The sequence below is a fragment of the Oryzias latipes genome, chromosome 4 (genome assembly GCF_053564925.1).
Source record: "Oryzias latipes strain Hd-rR chromosome 4, Olatipes_Hd-rR_3.1".
NCBI lineage: Eukaryota > Metazoa > Chordata > Actinopteri > Beloniformes > Adrianichthyidae > Oryzias > Oryzias latipes.
In genome coordinates this window covers 12223228-12243846 of record NC_136240.1, presented here as the reverse complement: position 1 = coordinate 12243846, position 20619 = coordinate 12223228, and the positions used below count along the sequence as shown (strand labels likewise).

Here is a 20619-nt window from a genome sequence, read left to right as displayed (position 1 = left end):
GCATATTCCTTCAGGGGTCGCCACAGCAAATCAGTTTGAACTCATTCGGACATGATTTTTATGACACAACCCTGTATTTTCTCCAGGCCAGAGACCGGCACAGACTCAGGGCCCCCGTGTGGATACAGAGTTAGGCAGTAGTGCAAAGAGTCTCATTGCACCCCCTAGGAATTATGTGCGCCAGTCCTGCACTGAACCAACGGAGCCATCCATCTGCCTTTGCTTCATAGCTTAATTGTGTGTGTGTGTGACCCTGCAGTAGTCTGGTGAGCTGTCTAGGATGTACCACGCCTTCACCCAATAGAAGCTGGGTTGACTCCAGAGGATCCCAAAGCAGGTTCTGAAAATGGTTGGGTGAGTGGTACTGTTATATTTTGGTTCAAGGGCCAAATAAAAGTTTAGGATTCTAATTCAATTATTTGAATTGAAAAGTTTGATTTGAACTATAAAAAGAGAAAGGAGAGTCAGGAAAGGATTTCTGAAACATGGTCATGTCATTAGCCATTGGAAAATGAGAGGAGACTAGAAATGTAAGAGGAGTAAGACGTGTCATTTATTAACCAACGTAGATACAGGGACCTGAAGCTCAGGACACACTGCTAACATCGTACAGAAAATATATACACTTTTATTTTAACTTTACTTTAGTTTGCAAAGAAGAGACAAAAGATTTTACCAGACTGTCAGAAATGCAGATTGTTTTTTTACAGTGATCATCCCTCATCCTGTCCAGTAGATGGAGCTATTTGTCTGTCCAAACACCACATTGAATTTGTATTGATTGCACACTTTACTGCATGTTGCGTAAAAAGAGACGTTGAAGTCTGTGTTACACACAGACATTGATTTTTACAAATGAAAGAAGTCAGTGGAGAGATTTGTCGAAGTCTCCCACATTCATTTGAATAATTTGCAGATCAATTTAAAATGAAAAGAAACAACAAAGACTGAGGCTTTAAAGAAGATTTCAGGCATTTGGCTGATAACTGCTAAGGTATTAAATTAAACTGGAAGAGAAAAAAAACAACTTTCATTGTTCTCTAAAAAGAATCGTCTCGCAAAAAAGTCAATACACTGGTGAGGCTTTATTGTAAGAAAGTAATTATAAAGAAATGAAACTAAAAAGCGAAACATATTAATCCAATGTTTTGAATAGAAAATTATTTTTTAAGACGGTATAATGGTCATATTTATTAGATATCTCTACCTAACAATTCTTCCACCAGACTTTTTTAGAAATTTAAACTGTGAATAATGACATTTTGCAAAGCAACATTGCCAACTATTCTTGTGGACGAGCAGACGGTCAATATGTTCATCTTAGACATTCAAAACAACATGGCACATTCTTGAAAAGCCTGTAGTATTCCTCCTGAATCTGAAATACAAAAGAATTGTCTGTCATTCAAATGTTTTCAAATGATTACAGAAGACAGACTGGAGGATGAGGAGAGAATTTGAGAGTCTTACCTTTCTGGAGAGCACGCAGAGGAAGATGAAGATGAACATTCCTTGAAAGGCGTTTGTGATCGTGAACAGATAGGCGGTGAGCGTCGTCTCGTGGAGAATATGCAGCACTCCGAAGGTCCAGGTGGCGCCGAGCACAAACAGTAGAGCAAAGGCGCCGCGGGCACATGACCTGTGGAGATGGGGTGGGGGTGGGGGGTCACTGACTTAACTACCCTGCACAGTGCAGCAAACCTCCTTTTAGACCCAATTTGTAATTTAGTTCTGCCAGGAAAACCGCATAATATCTTAACCTAGAAGATAAGAAACTCACAAGTTGGCTTTTAATGTTTTTGAAGCACCCAAGAGGAGCAGAGCTAATCCTACCTGATATTTTCATAGTGGCTGATTTCAGGCTTTTTCACAGCGGTGTGCCGGTACACCTTGTAGATGATTACTCCAAAGGCCAAGAGATTAACCTTTAGCAGAAACCAAGCAGAGCATAGAACATGCACAAAAAAATGGAATGACTATTTATGCTACAGCAGTGCTTGTTTGCCGAATAAATATTTTTCCTCAGCGTCTCACCAGGATGATCAGGCATGCCGGTCCGATGAAGCTCCAGATAAAGTGATTTTCCGTGCTCAGCCAACACCTACAAAACATCATGCTCTTCAATTAACATTTTCTTTCATCTTATTTGGATTTTAGCACAAGACAAACATTGTTTAACAGTTTTAAAAAATGGACATTGCTTTTATAGAGATTTGTATTCAGGGTCTCTATAGCCAAACGTTTCAGCCCTTTTTAAACTCTGTAATTAAATCACTTTCTGCTAGACACTTTGAGCAATTTCAGCTTCCATTGTGTCCCTTCAGGCCAAATTCAATCCCTCTTCCCTTTGTACTTATAATTAATATGTTTATCTTGCTTTCTGAGACGTGAGTTTGACACAAAAAAAAAAAAAATCAAAGCATGGGTCTTTTGGTATAATACAAAAACACCAGAATTATTCTGCGCTCACACTCTATCTGTGCCGTAATACTTGGAACCCAGTGTCGCTGAGATGGCCACCACCACTGCTGGACTTCCATAGCCAAAGATGTAGAAGTTCCGGTGTAGAAAGCCTTTGTTATAGATCACACCCACAACTATCAAGTACAGATGGATTCCTTCAATGCACATCCAGGCAAAGGCTGCCAGGAAGAAATAATGCAGCAACCCTGCGATCACGGAGCAGAAAAGCTACCAAAAGACAAGAGAGAAGATGCCACAAACAAACCTTTTACTTCATTTTCCCAATACATATTTAGAATAATATTGCAGTGTTCTAGTTTTCTTACAAAAAAATGGGCATAAATGTGAATTTGTTGCCACACCTTATGAGTGTTCATGTTGATTCCAACCAGGAAGATAAACTCAGCCATAAAGAGGCTGCAGCACAGGTTCTTGTGGATGGTGGTTCTGGTGCTCTGGATCTCGCTGAAGAACCAGAAGGTGAAGATGCACAGGAACAAACAGATGAGAGAGATGATCATCCCCAGTTGGGTGATCCGGGTCAGGATGGTATGGTGGGCCACCAACTGAGAAGCAAATGGAAAGAGAGGTGTTTCATTCACAGTTTGGAGGTACGCTGGAGGTCAGATTTGTTGTATTTTCTGCTTGAAATCACTTCATACAACATATATGTTGAGGCTTCTGCCTTGCAAACACCCTCTTGTACCACACTGGTACTAAAATGTAATAATGGCATATGTTCTGATAAATTATTTCTTTGTGACCACACACACACACACACACGCACACACACACACACACACACACACACACACACACACACAATGGTCTAACTTTTAATCACCTGTCATCCAACATGTGTTAATGTTTTTTATTTTTTTATTTAAACATTCTATTATTAAAACTGAAATAAGAAATTAACTTTTGGTAAAGTCTTTCTATTCTATGATTTAAAACATGCAAAAGAACTAAAAACATGATAATCACAAATTGTTGTAGGTCAGTGTTTTTTTCCTTAAAACTTTGTTTTTTATTAATTTATTCATGTCCAGGCTTTTATAGTTTCTCAAGGAATTCCAAGACAAATTTTTAGAAAAAGATGGTTGGCTTTGATAGTAAAAAAATATTCAAACATTAGATAAAAACAGAGAAGAGCACTCACGTTCGCCCGGCCGGATGACATGAGGATTGCGAAGTGCGTGAGGTGGTTGCAGGTGCAGGTGGTTGCATTGCTGGACACGCTTACAGTCTTGCAGCCGTGTGTGGCCCAGCGGCCTTGCAGGCTGTCCGCCTCGTACTCCCAGAAGGCACACTTTGTCACATCAGCTGTAGTGTCAATAGGCTTCAAGGGACAGAAAAGAGCCAAAGTGGCTGTTATGAATCGAGGTGGGATGCTTTTTTATTAGTTTTAGCGCTGCAAAGCTTCATAATAATACTTTAATAGGAGGTAATAACTGATAGTGCAGGACTCATCAAAACAGCAGGGAGGATAAGTTATAGTCCATCAAAAGGGTGAGAAGATGAAAGGGCATAATAAAAATGAAATTCCAAATTATTGGAGTGCTGCAACAACCTCCCTTTTTTTTGTCTTAGATTATGCTTTTTTAAACATCAATAGCAGTTATGGTAATCAGTATGACTTTGATAAAAAAGGAATAATGCTTATGACCTTTACCTTAAATAATATGCAACTGCAAATTATGTTTAGCCACAAGTTTTCTGGTTGATTGATTGGAAATACATGTTTTCACCATTTGAATGTGTGATAAATCGTTTAGAAATTCTCAGTATTTGTTGTTAGTTTTTGTTTATTTGAAACAATTTTGCCTTTACTTAGTTTATCAAGAAAAAAAATACAAAAACCATCAATGTAAATGAATTTATTATAATCTGTTTTTTTGAAATACTTTCATGTATCTCCTTGCCAGCTTTCAAACAATGTGTCTTTATGTTTTACATAGAAATAGAAACAGAAAAAAAGTTAAAGCACTTAACCAAAATATTTAAGGAAAAAAAAAACAAATGTTTCTCCCATGTGTGTTGGGATTACTGAAAACTACCATAAGTTTAATTATAATGGATTGAGAACTTGGTCTCTCGGATGCATATGATGATAAAAACTGAATCTTGAACCTTGATTTGGGAATAAAAGTAGCATGTATCCAAAATTGTTCATAAAAAAAATCAAGAATTTAACATTACGTGGAATTACAGAAGAATCAATAAATAAAACAAAGTACAATTTGAAGGTAATTTTAAATCCTTAAAGAAAATGATGTAATTGTATTCTCTAACATATTTGCACATATTCTAAAATCTTTGTGGCATGCATGGGAATCCTGACATTGCTGTTTGAATTTATGTCCCAAAAATCTGGGAAAATTTTTGAGGAATTCCTTTACTTCCATAAAGCGTTTTGTCTTTCAAGCAATTGAACAAATCAAAAATGGAAGTTTAACTGCGTCTTCAAAGAAGCACATGAGTGACGTTCAGGTGTTTCTGCAACTCAAGACAAAAGCATGTAGTGGTATGTTAACCCTTTTTTAAATTCTGTTTAGTCTGCCCGTGTTTTCTTTATTTTGAAAAAAAAATAGGTTAAAATATTTAAAATTATACTTTATGGCATCATTTTTAAACTAATGAAAAAAGAAGCAGGAAACTACTAAATTTGTTTGAGGTAGCAAAAATACAAAAACTTGGTTGCAGAATAAGCACAAAAGTGAAAATGATATAGCCAGCATCAGCACCCTGTGAAGCCTTTACCTCTTTGTGCCTTAGAGTGAAGGTGACATGGTCAAGTTGGTAAACGTCAGCAGGTTTGACAGCCGCTGCTATGACTTGGGAGTTGACATTGATTTCCCCCGTTCCAGCATAGCGCGAATAGTCGGTGACACCTGGGTCGCTGCTCGGCTTCAGGATGTCACTGATGCTGTCATATCGCACAAACACCACCGACACACTTCCTGATGGACAAAACAAGTACAACAAAGAGGAAGTCGAACCCACTGCATTGCTCATCGAACTTCCAGGTTAGCAGCCAACAAACACACACAGTTTGCGTGTTTGGAAGTGACTCAGGTCACACATGGCTTTGTATAAGTTCACTCACTACTTAGTGCACTCTAAACGGCATTCACTATTTTTTTCGGGGTGTCCAAATCTACGATTTAATTTGGCGAAAGCATTAAAGAAATCAGTGCCTTGAAATTCTCCCAGAAGTCTCTGCAAAGAGGTAGTGTTTTTTGTTTGGTGAATTTAGACCACCATGCATTACGTTTGAAAGCATGTAATTTGAAAAAATGTGTGTGTGTATATATATATATATATATATATATATATATATATATATATATATATATATATATATATATATATATATATATATATATATATATATATATATATGTGTATATATATGTATATATATATATATATATATACATATATATATAAATATATATATATATATATATATATATATATATATATATATGTGCTGTATATATATATATGTACTGTATATATATATATACAAATATGTGTACTGTATATATAGAATAACTAATACAAAATGTCATCATCATTTTCATTATCAGAACACAGAGGATTCATATTTGGTCTTGGATAATGCTCATACTCATGTTTTTACTTTGGTCAATGGGTGAGGTCATACGTGGCGTTTAAAAGAAAAAGTAGTGAGCAAATCATAAATCCAGGGTATTTTATAGTCCTGCACTATGTAGTCTTTTAGTCTGTTAGGGAGTAGTTACGGAATTGCAAAAATCGAGTACCCTAGAAATTCTCAGACGTGTCTGCGAAAAACGAGTGTGTATCATGATTACTCATTTGGAAAATATAGGGCTACAGTGCATTTTGTTTGAAAGGCATGTCATAAAAGAAAAAAAACCTCCAAGTTGTCGTCATTAGAACGCAGTGGATTCATAAATAGTCTCTGTACTCATACGTTTTTTTTTTTTTTTTTTTGACAAATGAGTGACGTCATCTTTGGCATTTAAAAAAAGAAAAGAAAAGAAAAATAGTAAGCATTTGTTTGACTGGTATCCAAATCCAGGTTACTAGATAGTCCCAAACTTTGTAGTCTTTTAGTGGTGGAAACAGTAGTGAGGAATTTGGACACAGCCAATTTCTTTTTGTATGTTGAACTGTCTATAAAAATGGAAATACTTGGACAACTTTAGAAAGTCTTTACCATTTCTGCCATCCTTTGGCGTCAGCTTTGGCGTGAGACTTATCCGATCTCCCCCCATTGAAGCCGAAAGTTTGGCTTTTGTTTGTTGAACATCAAAGGTGAAGAGTTTCAGTTCTGTTTGGGAGGGTGGCATAAAAAGGTCAAAGACTTCAAAGATTACCTCGGACTCCAAAAATGAACCAAAGCTTGACGAAGCTGAAGTTACCCATTTCAGTTGCTCTGACATCAATCTCAGTTGAGGTTCTGCAGTTGCTCCCCAGAGACAGAGCCCCTTCTTCCACAACGTGCAGCAGCTTGGTGATGGTGTGCTCCCGACGCTCCTCTTTCATTCTGCTCCAAGCCACCAGCTCATCCTTCTCCACTAAGTTGTTTACCGCTTGAACTAATTTCTGTTTGACAAGAGTTTTACTTCACTGTGACATGTGGGGAATAACATTGCATGTAATGTGCGGCTGGACTGTAGTATGTTTTTCATCAAGTATATTATGAATTTGAAGGGCATCTGTTTTGGCTTTCCTGTAATTACTGGAAGTAATGAAGCTTCCAGGCAAGTTAGAAGTTAGATTTTCTACGGATGTCATATTTAGTGATTTTATGTACTGGCAGAGAACAACAGCAGCCTGCATGTTTAAGGGGGCTTGACTCTGTGCAGCACCACTTGTTTTCTTTAAGCATAGCTGTAGTTCAGGCAAGCCTCCAACCTCCTGAATAAGAAACAACAAAAACCTACTGAAAGGGTAGAGTTGATGGCAGATGGTTTGACAGTGAAATCCTTCTTTCCAGCAGCCAGTGTTGAAGCGGATCGACTCAAGGCCTCAACATACGCAATTACTTCCACTGAGGTAAGTTCGCCAGACGTCTGCTTGGCAATCTCTTTCAGGAGACTCTGCGGCTCGGTGAAATTGCTCATCTAGAGGGAAAAGAAGTGTTTATGTCAGAGTAACGAATGGCATCTTGTTCATCATGTCTTACTAAACAATGGTCATAAATGTTCATTTTTGTGGTTCCCAGCACACCGTTTATGTCTTTTTCAGTTAACACTGAAAGCGTGAGTCGAAGGTTGATGAGTGCAGTTTAGTTATTCAGGAAGAAAATCTATTTATAGTGGTTTTAATCTACATGTTTTCACCAGTGGAAGTCATTGAACTTTCTTTGTTGTCGGCTGTCAGGACCAGGAAGAATTTCTCTGCTGTCTTCATCTAACTCTGAAAGAAAGTTTAATGTTTTTTTTCTTCAGTCTGTCTATAGGTTAAAAAACAAATAAAGGACTCATTTTTCACTGTCTGTTATTTCATCTCATCTTATGTCCATTATGTTAAGCTGTTAAGTGCTGTGCATTAGGAAATAGTTTTTATTTAATTACATTTTAGCTGGTTTGTGTGGTCGGTTTAGTTAAATCTGCCAGAGGCCTTTAAAATCCAAAAAGCAGGTCTGCTGTAAGCGAGCACCGAGGCTAGATAAAAGGTCAGTAGAAGGTCATCAGTGTTTGGCTTCGTGCAGGTAGTGAGAAGAGAACCCCCAACTAGATTTATTTCTTTGGAGCAAAAGTGAAAATACAACATTTTCCGGACGATGAAGCCTTAATTTTGTTCAAAAAATGACGTTGTTGTTCACCTTTTGGCTTATCTCTTCGTGGATCGCCACAGCGAATCATTTCTCTTTCTCTGATTTGTCCAGGTCTTTTGGCAGAGCTTATTATACCAAATGCCTTTCCTGACACAATCCTGTACTTTCTCCAGGCTGGGGACCGGCACAGGGGGGGCCAGACTTGGTTCCCGCCCATTGCTACATAGTTTATCAGTAGCGCAAAGGGTCTGGATGAAGCTCATCGGACCCCCTGGGAATCAAATCCTGGTTTCTTGTGCACCAGTCCTACGCCAAACATCCAGCCATCAAGCCGCTGAGTTTGTATATGACAATAATAATCCATTTTATTTAAAGCAGTTGTCAAAAAACTCTAGGGCACTGTTCAGAAAAGCAAAATCCAATAAAATCTTGAAAACTACGCATTAAAAGCACAACAAATACCACCTGACTAAAGAGTGAGTGAAAAAGCAGAATTAAACAGATGGTTTTGACTTATGTATCTGTGTTTTGTCATTTTCCATTGTACTATTCCATTATTTTTAATGCTTGAAATAAATCAATAAACCAATAAGATTAAAAAATTAATCATTTTACTTTTCTAGGATTCATTCAAGATGACAAATGTCTTCTAAATATTTAAGACTAAAACATGGTATTTAAAAATAGATAAAATATAAGTTTCTATATCCAATCCTGTACAAATATGACCAAAAATGAAGCTTTTTAACAATATTAGGCTTGACGAGGCATATACAAAGTCTGGCCCGTTCAAATTTGCTTCGGCCTGCAAGCTCCTGTCATCATTCAATAATAAGCGGCGCCCAGTACCTTCTAAAAACAATGTGTGTACCATTTCTTGCTTGTGATTGGCTAAATCAGGTTTTGTGACCCCATGTAGCTTGTTTTTGAAATGTTGATTGTAAATAAAAAAGAAAAAGAAAGTTGACAGTGAAGACTGGCCTTTAAAAATTACATTTTGTTAAAAATGTATTTAGCCATTTTTCAATTCTTTGGGAAGAAATTAAAAGTGCCATAACATTTCATACCATTTTTAACGTTTTAATATTTCCTCAGAATTGAATGTTAAAAGCGTTCAAAGAATGCAGCCTGATTGGTTGACCCTGACACATTTTCCCCTCACCAAATCTGGTCCTCTTTGCAAAAAGTTTTAACAGCCCAGGGCTATGGTTCAAACTTTTGAACTTTAAATTTAACATTAAATTAACCTATGCCTTTTTTAAAGTAATGCAAAAAGAAAATGTTGAAAATGAAAATAGAAAAAGACAGTATTTTGGCAGCTTTCTGTAAAATTGGTGTGAATTCTAAACAATGTTGACAATTCCAATCAATTTGCTGCATCACATTTGGAAAGGGTTTTGCAGCTTTTATTGTGTGAATGTCCTTTAAAGCTCTTTGAAAAATTGCACAGTGATGTTTTCATTTAAAAAACTTTGCTATGTGTTTACACCAAAATAACAATCTAAAACTCATGCTGTAACCCTGAGGTGCATTTGTCATTTACACGAACGGTGCTTGAGCTCATTTCTGCCTCATTTTCACTCAGTTTCCATCTCATGTTTGTATTCTGTCTCTCCAATAGGAGGCAGCCTCATCATATGTATTTTCGTGTTTTGAGCGGGGAGGTACTTACATTTTCTAGTGTTTTATTGACAGCCTGCGTCATGCATCTCATGTTGTTGTGGCAGAATTTCTGTGGATTTTCTTGAAGTAAACAAGCAAACAAAGAAATCAGAATGAGAGTTTCCAAAATGTTCACAATTTTTGAAAATGTCTACACAACTTCATGCATTTCACACATTATACAAGAAATTGCACCATTCATTGACATATTGCACAAGAGATCCTGCTGTGTGTGAGACAGTGCTCTGTGTGTTGTGCGAGGGAGGATAAACAAAAGCATAAAAGAGGATGTTTGTCCTTGAATATGAGTACCTGAGTGCTTGTGTTGTGTTTTGTGTGTCTGTGTGTGTTTAAGAGAGACGTGTGCACTTCAATTCTCATACCGACCTTTACAACTTGCACCTTTGTCTGGATGAAAGTGCTTAGTGCCTGAAGTTGGAGTATAATCACGCTGACAGGAGCAGTAGAAAGATCCATTTTTATTATGGCAGTGTGAGTTTGGTCCACAGATCTGTCCAGACTTGCACTCATCAATATCTAAACAATGTAGATAAAGAGGTCAGCACCAATTAAACAAACACAGTTTGCTCATCTTAAGTTTGGCTAAGAAAGGTCAAGACGTCACATTCTGGCATGCGTATCACACATTCAAGTACTCCTAACTTCCGACAGTCTGGTTACTATATTTGCTGTAATATTTGAGCCCCCAATTTTTGGATAAAGGTGCGGTTATTGTTGTGCAAGAATCAACAAACCATGTCTGGTGATTTCTCCGAGCAGCAGATGGGAAGGAAGTAAAAATTTAGAGACAAAACCACCTCCAACATATTTATCCTCCTCTGTGTGGCGCGAAGGAAAACAGTTTGCACATCCTGAGACCCCGTGCCCTCACAGCTGCGCTGTGGTTGTGTTTACACACACTCATTCCTGATACTTAAAGTCCACTGAGAGCTGAAGTTTTTGTATCCTCTATATGAAAGTCTGTTTATTTTGGTTTCCAGTCAGACGTTACCTGTGCATTCGGTGCCATCGTTTGGCTGGAACTTAGGGAGTCCTGTGGATCTGTATCCAGAGTCACATATGCAGTAGAAGCTGCCCACCATGTTATAACACTGGCTCCTGTCCCCACAGATGTTAGTGGCATTCTGGCACTCGTCGTCATCTGTCAGAGGAATGTGAGCAAAGAGAAGGGTGAGTCGAGAAAACAAGAATGGAGAAAAGCTATTTAAAATGCTCCCACCTGTTAAAGAAGAGTCTCAAAAAATCAATTTTTTTTTAAACACAACCTATACATTTTAAATCCAAATTTAATTTTTAAATTTGGAGCCCCTTGTCGAGTGGAAAATGACCATCATACAATATGATATAAATACTGGCCACAGAAACCGACGTTGGTGTTTAAACCTCAGAGACATTCAGATTTAGTTTCTGAGACAAGATAATCCAGTTAGGAAAGATTGTGAAAAAACATCAAATTTCCTTTGCATCTTTGACAATCTTTTGTGTCACTCCGACAACCTCGTCTTTTCTGTTTTTGAGAAAGTGAGTTTCTTGGATTATCTCCATTTATAAATGTAGACATTCACGATCTGACCCTGATTCTGTGCCATAAAGTACAATTAAATCAGATATGTTGATGCATGAATCTCTGAAAAGCTTTATCTGATCTGGAGGGAAACTTTTTCTGTCTTTGACTCAGTTTCAATTTTCCTTTTTTGTGATATCGTCTTTAAATCTGATCATGTGTTTTTGCTGTTGTTTAAGCTCATAATTATCCATTTGATTAATTAGATCTACTCATGACAAAACATGTCACTTCTGATTCCACAGTTAATATACTACAAAGTAATTTATACTTACAAAGATTTAAAACCTTACTTTTAGACTTTCAAGATATGTTACCTGGTTCTTAGTTGTTTTAATTCCTCTTTGCTCTACACCTTTCTAAACTTTTCTCACAATTAGCACAGTTGAAAAACTTGTATCTCATTAAGAGACAAAAAAGGATTTTGTGGAAATTCTTTCTCTCCACACTCTTGATTTAAGACTCAAAAATATGCAGATAGCATTGGAAATATGATTCAAATTTAAGGCTATTGTTTTAAAGTTCAATAAATGCTGACGTGTTAGACTGCCATTCATTGTCAATATTTTGGATGCAAAATCTTACATTTGTCTTCTAAGAATAAGTGCTATTTTTGGATATTGATAAGTTAATATTTTCCTTTGGAAATTTGTTTTAAAGGAAACAATAGGACAAGATTAAAAAAAAAAGAAACAAACAAGAAATATCAGTAAGTGATCATGCCCAGACGGAATTTATTAACAGACCCAGTGCACCAACTATCTATTATAGCCCTGTTCCCTCTCTGATAAGTACACTATTTGATAAGATGGGCCAACTTGTACTATGATTGTATCTTCATTTTGTCCAAATTTAGTTCTAAAATGAGTCATTTCAGCTTATCATTGCACAAGTTTCTTGTCACTCAAACTCAAACTTTATTTATCTATATAGCGCCTTCATTTCAGTTCAAAACACAAAGCGCTTAACATAAAAGCAGATAAAACAGTCATAAAAACTGAAAATTGTTAAAAACAGCAAACAAAGGACAATCACACAAAGATGGGACCCCTCCCTCAACCCCCCACCCACACCGCACCGACCCAGTTACCCCAGTAGAACCCTGAACAGAAACAAAGAACTGCAGTTTAAAGAAGGTCTGGCTGTAATCAAAATTTCAATTAGGTTCATAAAAACTCACACCATTTGCGTAGAATTAGCAAACAATACTCATTTTTGGGCCGACTAACATTCAAATTGAAGTAATTTTATCCATCGGATTGTTTATTTATCACTTTTTGAATGCTTGTGTGGAACTCTATTGCTCGATGTTGATATCTATGAGATCTTGTTAAGTAAAACTTACTTGCTATTAATTTTATTATTATCTAGTGATTTTTTTTATTAAGATTACTGTTCTTTTCCTGTTTTTAAGCTACCGCATTATTGTGTATTTCTTTTTATATCTTAGTGTGATGGACATTCTTCTTCTATTCTCCTTTATGTTTTTCTTTTTTTTTTTTTTTCTTTTGCACGAAAGCTGTGCAGTAAAGGAAATCCTCTGCTCTGATGTGCTGGGGCATCATTCAAGCAGGAAATGCCTTTATCACATAAACATGAATGCACAACTGTGAAAGTTAGACAGCTTTTTGCTATTTTATAACATTTCCCACCTTAAAGAAACGCACCCAGCCATAAATATTTTGTTGCATTATTATTATACATCTAAAACATGTCTTTATGACTAAAGCTGCTGGAGGTTATTGTTGTGGGATTTTTATTTTTTCCTCAGTCTCTAAAAGAGACGGATCAGAACTCCAGGCAGATGGCTCTGTTAACCTTCTCCCCTCTTCCTCAGGCATTCCTCTGTAATCTGTACAGAACACGGTTTTTGTGGAAGTCCCTGGATAATATGCAGAGTTTAAGGCATCCTATTTGCTCTTTCAGACTTCATTTTTGGTTTAATATTGATACAAAAAAAAACATACATTTTTTTTCTTCACAGTCCACTTTCAAACCAGATTAAAATTCTGTAAACAGTCAGGAAGGATCTGTCTGTTTTCTCTTTTACGTTTAGCTGTCCTGATCCAACTCCTTTATGCAACACTTTTATAAGGACTTCCAAGTTTTTAGCAACTGATCATTTCTGGCCTCATCCATAACTTTTATTTTTTTTATATTGGGAGATGTTCTAAAAATGTGTTCTTACAAACTTCATTCTTGTTTCAAATGTTTTTTTTTTTTTTTCTGAGAGGAACCTATTCCTGAACCGCTTCTTCCTGTTGCAAACGTTTGCACCACAATGGCTGTTTAACTGAGCGTGTTTTTATCCCATTTTGGCTCTTGAAATATGGAAGCTGTGCAGAGGATTGTGCTTTTATTTGTTCAGGAAACAAGAAGGGTTCCAGGAATTTTAAACAGACCAGGGACAGCAGCAGGGCTCACAATGCTAAATGACATGCAACATTGGCCATCGCAACCCTACACACTAAGCAGCAAAAAGGTGACTGCTTTTTGAATCAGCTTGTGATATGCGCTGATACAAAGTGGCCTTAGATTGCTGTTTTAACTAACTTTGATTCTTTTCACTTCAACTAACTCGCGCAGTTCTTAAAAATGCCAAAAGCAATGGCCAAACTCAATTTTAGAAACACCATTTGTTTGGAAAAAACACTTTTTTCATTTCACTCGACACCACCATCCTGGTGTTAAAGTGAAACAAAATGCTTGAATTCGCCACCTGGTCAGAGCTTATTTTTGGAACTCTCCAAATTACAGCACATCTTAAAGATCAGATGACCTGAATACAGTTTACTTTTCACCAAACTTCATTTTTCTTAAGATTTCTGGGTTTTTAGGCAGCCTTTGTTAGAACTTTGTTGCTTAAAATTGAAAATAAAAACTCACATTTTGATATAAACTTGGGAGAAATTGAATGGATTCACTTGAAGAGCCATTGTATAAACCAACCTTTGTTGTAAATTTCTTCATCTGTACTCACCTTCGCAAAAGCCTGTTCCATCCCCCGTAAAACCCAGGTTACAGAAGCAGGCCTTCTGTGATCCGTTCATGGTCTTACACGTGGCATATTTGTGGCAGGAGCCACAAATGTCAGAGAGGCAGTAAATGTCCATCAAACTTGTGATCCATGCTGGACAGATGAAATGAGAAGCAGGTTTCAGTTCGTGTTAGTTAATAAGCAAAGTGTTTGTGAATGTTCATGTTTTATTGTTTTAAAGAGGGACATAAATATGTTTTTCGCGTCTCCTAAACTCCTTAATTAATAGGAAACAAATCAAAACAAGCATTTGTTTATATCTTTAAAAACCCATAGCAAAGCAAAACTGAAGATGAGATCTCGTTTCTGTCACATTTACGTCTCCTAGACATAAATGAGAACTGTTTGAGACTAAATTGCTTTTCTCATTCTTCTCAAACATTTCTCCTGAGAAATAAGTCTCACAGTGAGCACTGTTTGAGATCTCAAAATTCTCTCACAACTGTCTCTTCTCCAGATCTCAATTGAGAGAAAAATGAGCCATATTATGTTGCGCTCAAGTATGTCTCAATTTGATATCCTTACTTCCAATTCCTATCTCATTTACGTCTCAGTGAAAGACATCAATGGTTCTGTCTCTCGTTGCTCAATAATTGAGATCTTGTTTTAGCCTATTTTTTTATTGTCTCAGCAAAAAGAAAAATGAGAGTAGTACAAGCCCTAAAATGAGTCTCATGATGACACCATTACAGTTCATCTCGAGAAAATAATATTTTTTATTTTATTTATGTTCAACTTAAAAAAGTTTTTTATTGCTTACATATTTATATAACTTAATTACAATTTCAAGAAAAAAAAGTTGAATCATTAAGACGGTCATGTCCTCAAAAGACATATTTTTGAAACTTTTTAAAAAACATGAAATTTCAAGACAACGTTGCAGTGTCGATTTAATAAACTTTTTTTGTGACTGCTTAGATAAACATAAATGAACAAGAATGTATGTTGGGTTAATGATGCTAGGTTTAGTTAAACACAAACACACGCATGCACTGGCACACATGCATACACGCACAAGTGCATATACGCACACTTATATGTTGGTAGGTATAAAACATTTAACACATTGATGTCTGAACTAAATAAAGGACATTTAGGATCATATTTGGATCACCTTAAAGTGAACAAAAAATAGATCTTACATTTGAAACAAATAAAATACACAAATAAAAATAATCAAATAAATAAATCAACTTTAGGACGGTACAGATTTATGGGTTCAGTTTGAGTTACTTTATCTTTGTCTTTAAAAATCCCCCTTCATGCAGCCTTACAAGCTGAAAATATTTTCTGTTTTCTTGATTTTAGTCTGCATCATATTGAACAAACAGAAGCCTGGAGTAACCCGATTTGAATTTTAAACTGTATCACAGCCTCACTTGACACAGATTTCTGATTGGTTGATCACAGTGGGAGGGAAAACTCTGTGGTTGACGTCACCAACGGGCCGGAATCTGCAAGCGGGAGAAGTGCAGAGAACGAGAGACTTTTGACGAGCGCTTGTCGTATTTTTTCTGCGTTTTAACAATCCGTGGGATGAATCTCCAACATTTTTTTTGCTTGTCTGGAAAATATTCAAGTATAATGTTTGAAGTTTGCACGGTAAGTTTGCGATTTCTTTCCTCCAACTCTGAACTCAGTTGAATGCTAAAGGTGTTTAAGCTAGCTCTGCCAGTAATGCAGACGTCTGGGCTACTCGCAGTGGCTTTGGCTGTATAAGTAATTATTACATTTTACAAAGGTTAACTTGTTCTTTTTGTAATAAAAAATAGAGACATTGAAGAGTTATTTGCAGTGCAGAGTTTACAGAATGAGCCTCGATATTTTTCCAAACGCGTGAGTGCTAGTAACTGTTGGAAGACATTTTGCTCTTCAGTTAAGGGTCTGCAGGGTTCGTCCCATTCACAGTGTGACGACACCACAGAGACCATTTCCATTATTGCTAACTTCAAAATGTGCAGTTTCACTGTATGTTCAATTTTTACACTGTAAAAAGCTTTTATCTTGTTTAAAAGATCATCTTGCAGACGTTTGGCCTGTCATGTCATCTTTTGAAACTGGTTATGGACATGTGTTTAAAGTAAAGTCATCATTAACTGCTCACATGTCTAGAAAGCATAATCTGAAAATGTAAGTATGCATATTAGGGAAACATGTTCTCAGCCCTCTGTCAGTGGTGGAGATGTTTAGAGACAGATGTAGCTAAGCCAACAATGTCAACGTTGATATGTAGGAGGATTTTAGTGAATCATAAATCATATTTAAAAACCTTTCCAGATCTTACTTTGTGCTGTATAAAATGTGTGTACATCATGTTTTTTTTCCCCCTCTCTGATTCAAGGTGATCTAAATTCTACACGTGAAAATGAGTGAATCAGAACCCATGTTCCTCCACACTGCCATTATGGAGGTCCTACCAGAGCCACAAAAGACATCCTGGAAGAACACTTGCAGTCCATTGGAATAAATGGAGTTGTATGAGGATCTACGATTCATAGAAGAGGCTGACTTGCTGCCAGCTTTGAGACCTGTTCAAGCCCGGAAACGTCTTGCTCTCTGGAAATTGAAATGTGAGTCTCAAACATTACAAATGAGTTTTTGTAATGCACGGAAGTGGATATGAATATGAATGGGTAACACACTGACAGTACAGTGTAAACTTAATACACTTATACTGTTTGTTTGTTTTTTGTTGCAGACCAAACGCCAGAGAACAGCACATCGTCATCTGTTGAGACCTCACCAACACAATCATCATCACTTTTGTTATAGTCACCGAGAAGTTTGTCATCCACATCTTCCAGAAGCCAAGGACTGTACATACATTGACTGGGAGGACAGCTTTGAAATTCCATGGAGTAAGTTTTCTGAGGAATTTGTGCAGTCTTTGGAGAGTCTTTGGAAAGAGACCTGGCCCAAGACAAGGAAGGAAATGGTTTGCACTCCTGTTGCAGAAATGATGAAAGCAAGACGTTTTTCCAAACTCTAAAAGGCTGCAGATGATGCGGGGAGAGCAGAGTGGCTGCTCAGAAGAGATGAGATGTTAAAGAGATGCTCTTTCTTCTGCTCTGCTACTTTAATGAGGAGGATGCCATGTCCTTGTAGAAGATGCAGACGAGGTCCAGCTGCAGCAGGTGCCGTTGACTCCAACTGTTATTGTATGTGGTAAGTAAAGTTTCAAATGTTAAATTATTCTAAAGGTTTTGTCTTTGTACACTGTACATGAGTGACATGTTTACTTTATCCATTGTTCTGTCTTTAGGACAGTCTTGCTTTTCCCCAAGGAGGCTCATGCTGAGTTGGGACCGCTCCATCGTACACAACAACATTGCAGCACTGTGCCTGATGTTCAAAAGCTACTTCTGCTTTAACAGTCATTATCCAACTGAGCTGGCTTCAACCCTGGAGTTTCTGCAAAGGTACATATTTATGAGTGCTGTCATGCGATTCATTTTTGGGTGTGTTAGTTAATCATGACCTGCAGTTAATTATTCTAATTAATCTAACTCTGGGCTGCTCATCCCTGGTCTTTGAGATCTACCAGCCTGCCTGTTTTCCAACTCTCCCTGAATTGCTTGCTGCTGATTACCTGGACCAGGTGTGTTCATTCAGTCAGAATGTGGAGACATCTGGTTGAACTGATCAACAGCTAGCAGGGCTTGGAGATCTGGAAAACAGTCAGGGTGATGGATCCCAAGGACCAGGAATGAGCAGCCCTGGCTAACCTAAAATTTAGCTTTGAAAATCCTTATTTTGGGGTAATTTGATTTAAATAGCAAGATTGTGTCACATTAAAAGAAATAAAATACAATTTAAAGGGTGGCTTTATGAAGTTTTCTAAGTATAACAGACTTTTTTCCAATCTTTACTTTTGTACCACTAAGGGATAATTCTTCAGTCTCAAACAGAACAAAGAGGTAAGCCAAAGTGCTCTAATTTAAAAAACTAATGGAAATATTCTGAACAATCCAAAAAATATTGACCACAAAATTCTTAATCATAGCATAATATATATTCGTTGAAATATCTTATTCCACAGTTTGCTGTCTGACACGATCAGCCCTCAGCGTCCCAATGAAGACATGGGTATTATTTTTCCCTTGTTAAGAGCCAACCATGCAAAATGTGACTTGATCATTTCTTAAATGTTTGATCTGGACTGTATCATGAAAAACTAAATGAAACAGATTTGAACCTTATTTGTTAAATAGTTAATGCCCATAGTATGCTGCATTTCAATTCTTTTAACTGAAACAGATGTCCTCTCTAGCGACGTGTGGCTGCTTTAAGGGATGACAGAAACGTAATCTTATGGTAGCATTATGCAGCTGCTTTTATAAAACTACAGTTTGCTTCTAGCTTGAAGTGTTATCTCTGCTATGTGCTGTCTATTATCAATTTACTCATGCCAGATTTTAATGTTCTTGTCTTACAGCTTATGTCCTAAGATGTGCCACTCTACCTGGTTGGGAACAAATTGAAGAGGCCAAGCTCAAGAAAGCCTTTGTCAGCAAATGTAGGGCAGAACACGTTCTAAGGCCACTGCTATGATCTACAGTATGCGGACTGGTTTCTCTTCCATCTTTTTTCTTATTTTTAATCCTAATTTGGTTCTCAAATTGGTTCATGGATTTGATAGTCTGCAAGTTTCAGAGAATGTTTTTATGTTTATGTTTTTATAATTTTTTTTTTCAGTGTCTTGTTTAAAATCTGGAAGTATTCATGACCAGCATGTCAACCAGATTGAGTACGCCACGGTTCATGTACTTAATGCATTTAATATTTTAAAAACTGTCTAATACTGCTACCACAATTAAAATGCTGTACTGATGATGGTGCTGCCCAAATAAAGTGTAAAGCATTTACATTTCTAGTATTGTTTTTACTGTTACTTTATATCAGTGGTCTCCCATCCTGGTCCTTGAAGGTCACTGTTATGGATGTTTTAGCTGTTTTCCTGCTCCAACAGATCTGCTGCAGTGGTTGAATTGCCTCCTCAAGTTCTGCAGGAGGTGGTTAATCACCTGTTGATTCACATCTGGGGAGCAAAGAAACATCTAAACCCTACAGGATGGTGGCCCTTGAGGACCAGGATTGGCGACCACTGCTATAAAAATAAATGATCTTTTCTTTCTCAAATACATCTCAAATATCATTCTCATTAACGGCTTTGGTAAGACATTCAAGAGAAATGATTAAGACATGAAAGAGACATCAGACAGACAACGATAAGATCTCTTTTAGGACTCATTCTTCTCAGATTTGTCTCATGAGCGTCTTAGGTTCGTCTCTCCCACTTCTTAATTATTGCTCTAACAGTTGTCTCAACTCAACCTCATTTGTCTCAGTGATGTCTTTTCTCATTATAGCTTAACTCTTGCTCCTAAGGGACCCTTAGGAGCAAGAGTTAAGAAGCAAATGATCACAGAATGATACGAATATGAGACGCTCAAACTGATCTCAAGAGACGAGATCAAGCAACATATGAGCAACAGATTTTTCCTATGGGAATGAAAGTGCTTCAAAAATGAACGTCACATATTCAGGAATGCATTCAGGAATACATCCGTTCAAAACTAGCGGAGATTTTTTGAATAGAAATATCAGTAAACTGCCCGTGTCTGACAGTACCCAACGCCATAGTGTAAGTATGTGTAACAGTTAAGCTCACGTACCTGTGAAAAGCAGAAGTTTCATCTGTGACTTGAAAAAATACTCCTTTCTCCGGCAGCTCTGGATAATACTTTAGAAGCAGAGTGTAGTGGGCTGGCTGCTGACGCAGTCCACTTCCTTGCATCAGTTTTCCTGTTTCCCTAAACCTGGCCCTTCCTGTCCTGATCTTTAATCAGTTTTCAGAAATGGGCAGCCGGGCCTTCTTTTTCAACCCCCCCTACCAGCAGCACGCACTCTTCTCACACAGCCACATGTCAAGACACATACAGAACAGGGTTTTGGAGCGGTAAATTACTTTTTAGTGGAGTTGGTGACCTCTGATGGGTTGCCATTTTGGTCCACTCCATGGTATTGTTCTTGCTAGAACACATAAAGGCAGCTATGTAAACAAGAGTCCAAAACAAGATAGACTGAGTTCACTGA

At 37.2% G+C, this 20619-nt stretch overlaps 2 protein-coding genes across 2 annotated transcripts; one reads left to right on the top strand and one right to left on the bottom strand.

Annotated features, from left to right (window-relative positions):
- Positions 1 to 531: 531 nt before the first annotated feature.
- adgrl4 (adhesion G protein-coupled receptor L4) lies at positions 532 to 20541 on the bottom strand. Its single transcript, XM_011473892.3, has 16 exons — positions 20199 to 20541; positions 14467 to 14616; positions 10914 to 11063; positions 10289 to 10438; positions 9912 to 9982; positions 7404 to 7583; positions 6879 to 7062; positions 6674 to 6787; positions 5227 to 5426; positions 3626 to 3805; positions 2826 to 3029; positions 2471 to 2691; positions 2035 to 2101; positions 1834 to 1925; positions 1471 to 1639; positions 532 to 1378 (listed from the first exon to the last, which is right to left on the bottom strand). The coding sequence occupies exons 1-16, from the start codon at positions 20218 to 20220 to the stop codon at positions 1316 to 1318; spliced, it is 2217 nt and encodes a 738-aa protein (XP_011472194.1). The 5' UTR covers positions 20221 to 20541; the 3' UTR covers positions 532 to 1315.
- On the top strand, positions 17256 to 19265 carry LOC110013854 (uncharacterized). The gene is made up of 6 exons (XM_078945846.1): positions 17256 to 17381; positions 17629 to 17688; positions 17786 to 17942; positions 18408 to 18440; positions 18563 to 18609; positions 18959 to 19265. Exons 3-6 carry the CDS (start codon positions 17815 to 17817, stop codon positions 19072 to 19074), a joined length of 324 nt encoding a protein of 107 aa, XP_078801972.1. The 5' UTR covers positions 17256 to 17381; positions 17629 to 17688; positions 17786 to 17814; the 3' UTR covers positions 19075 to 19265.
- Positions 20542 to 20619: the final 78 nt, after the last annotated feature.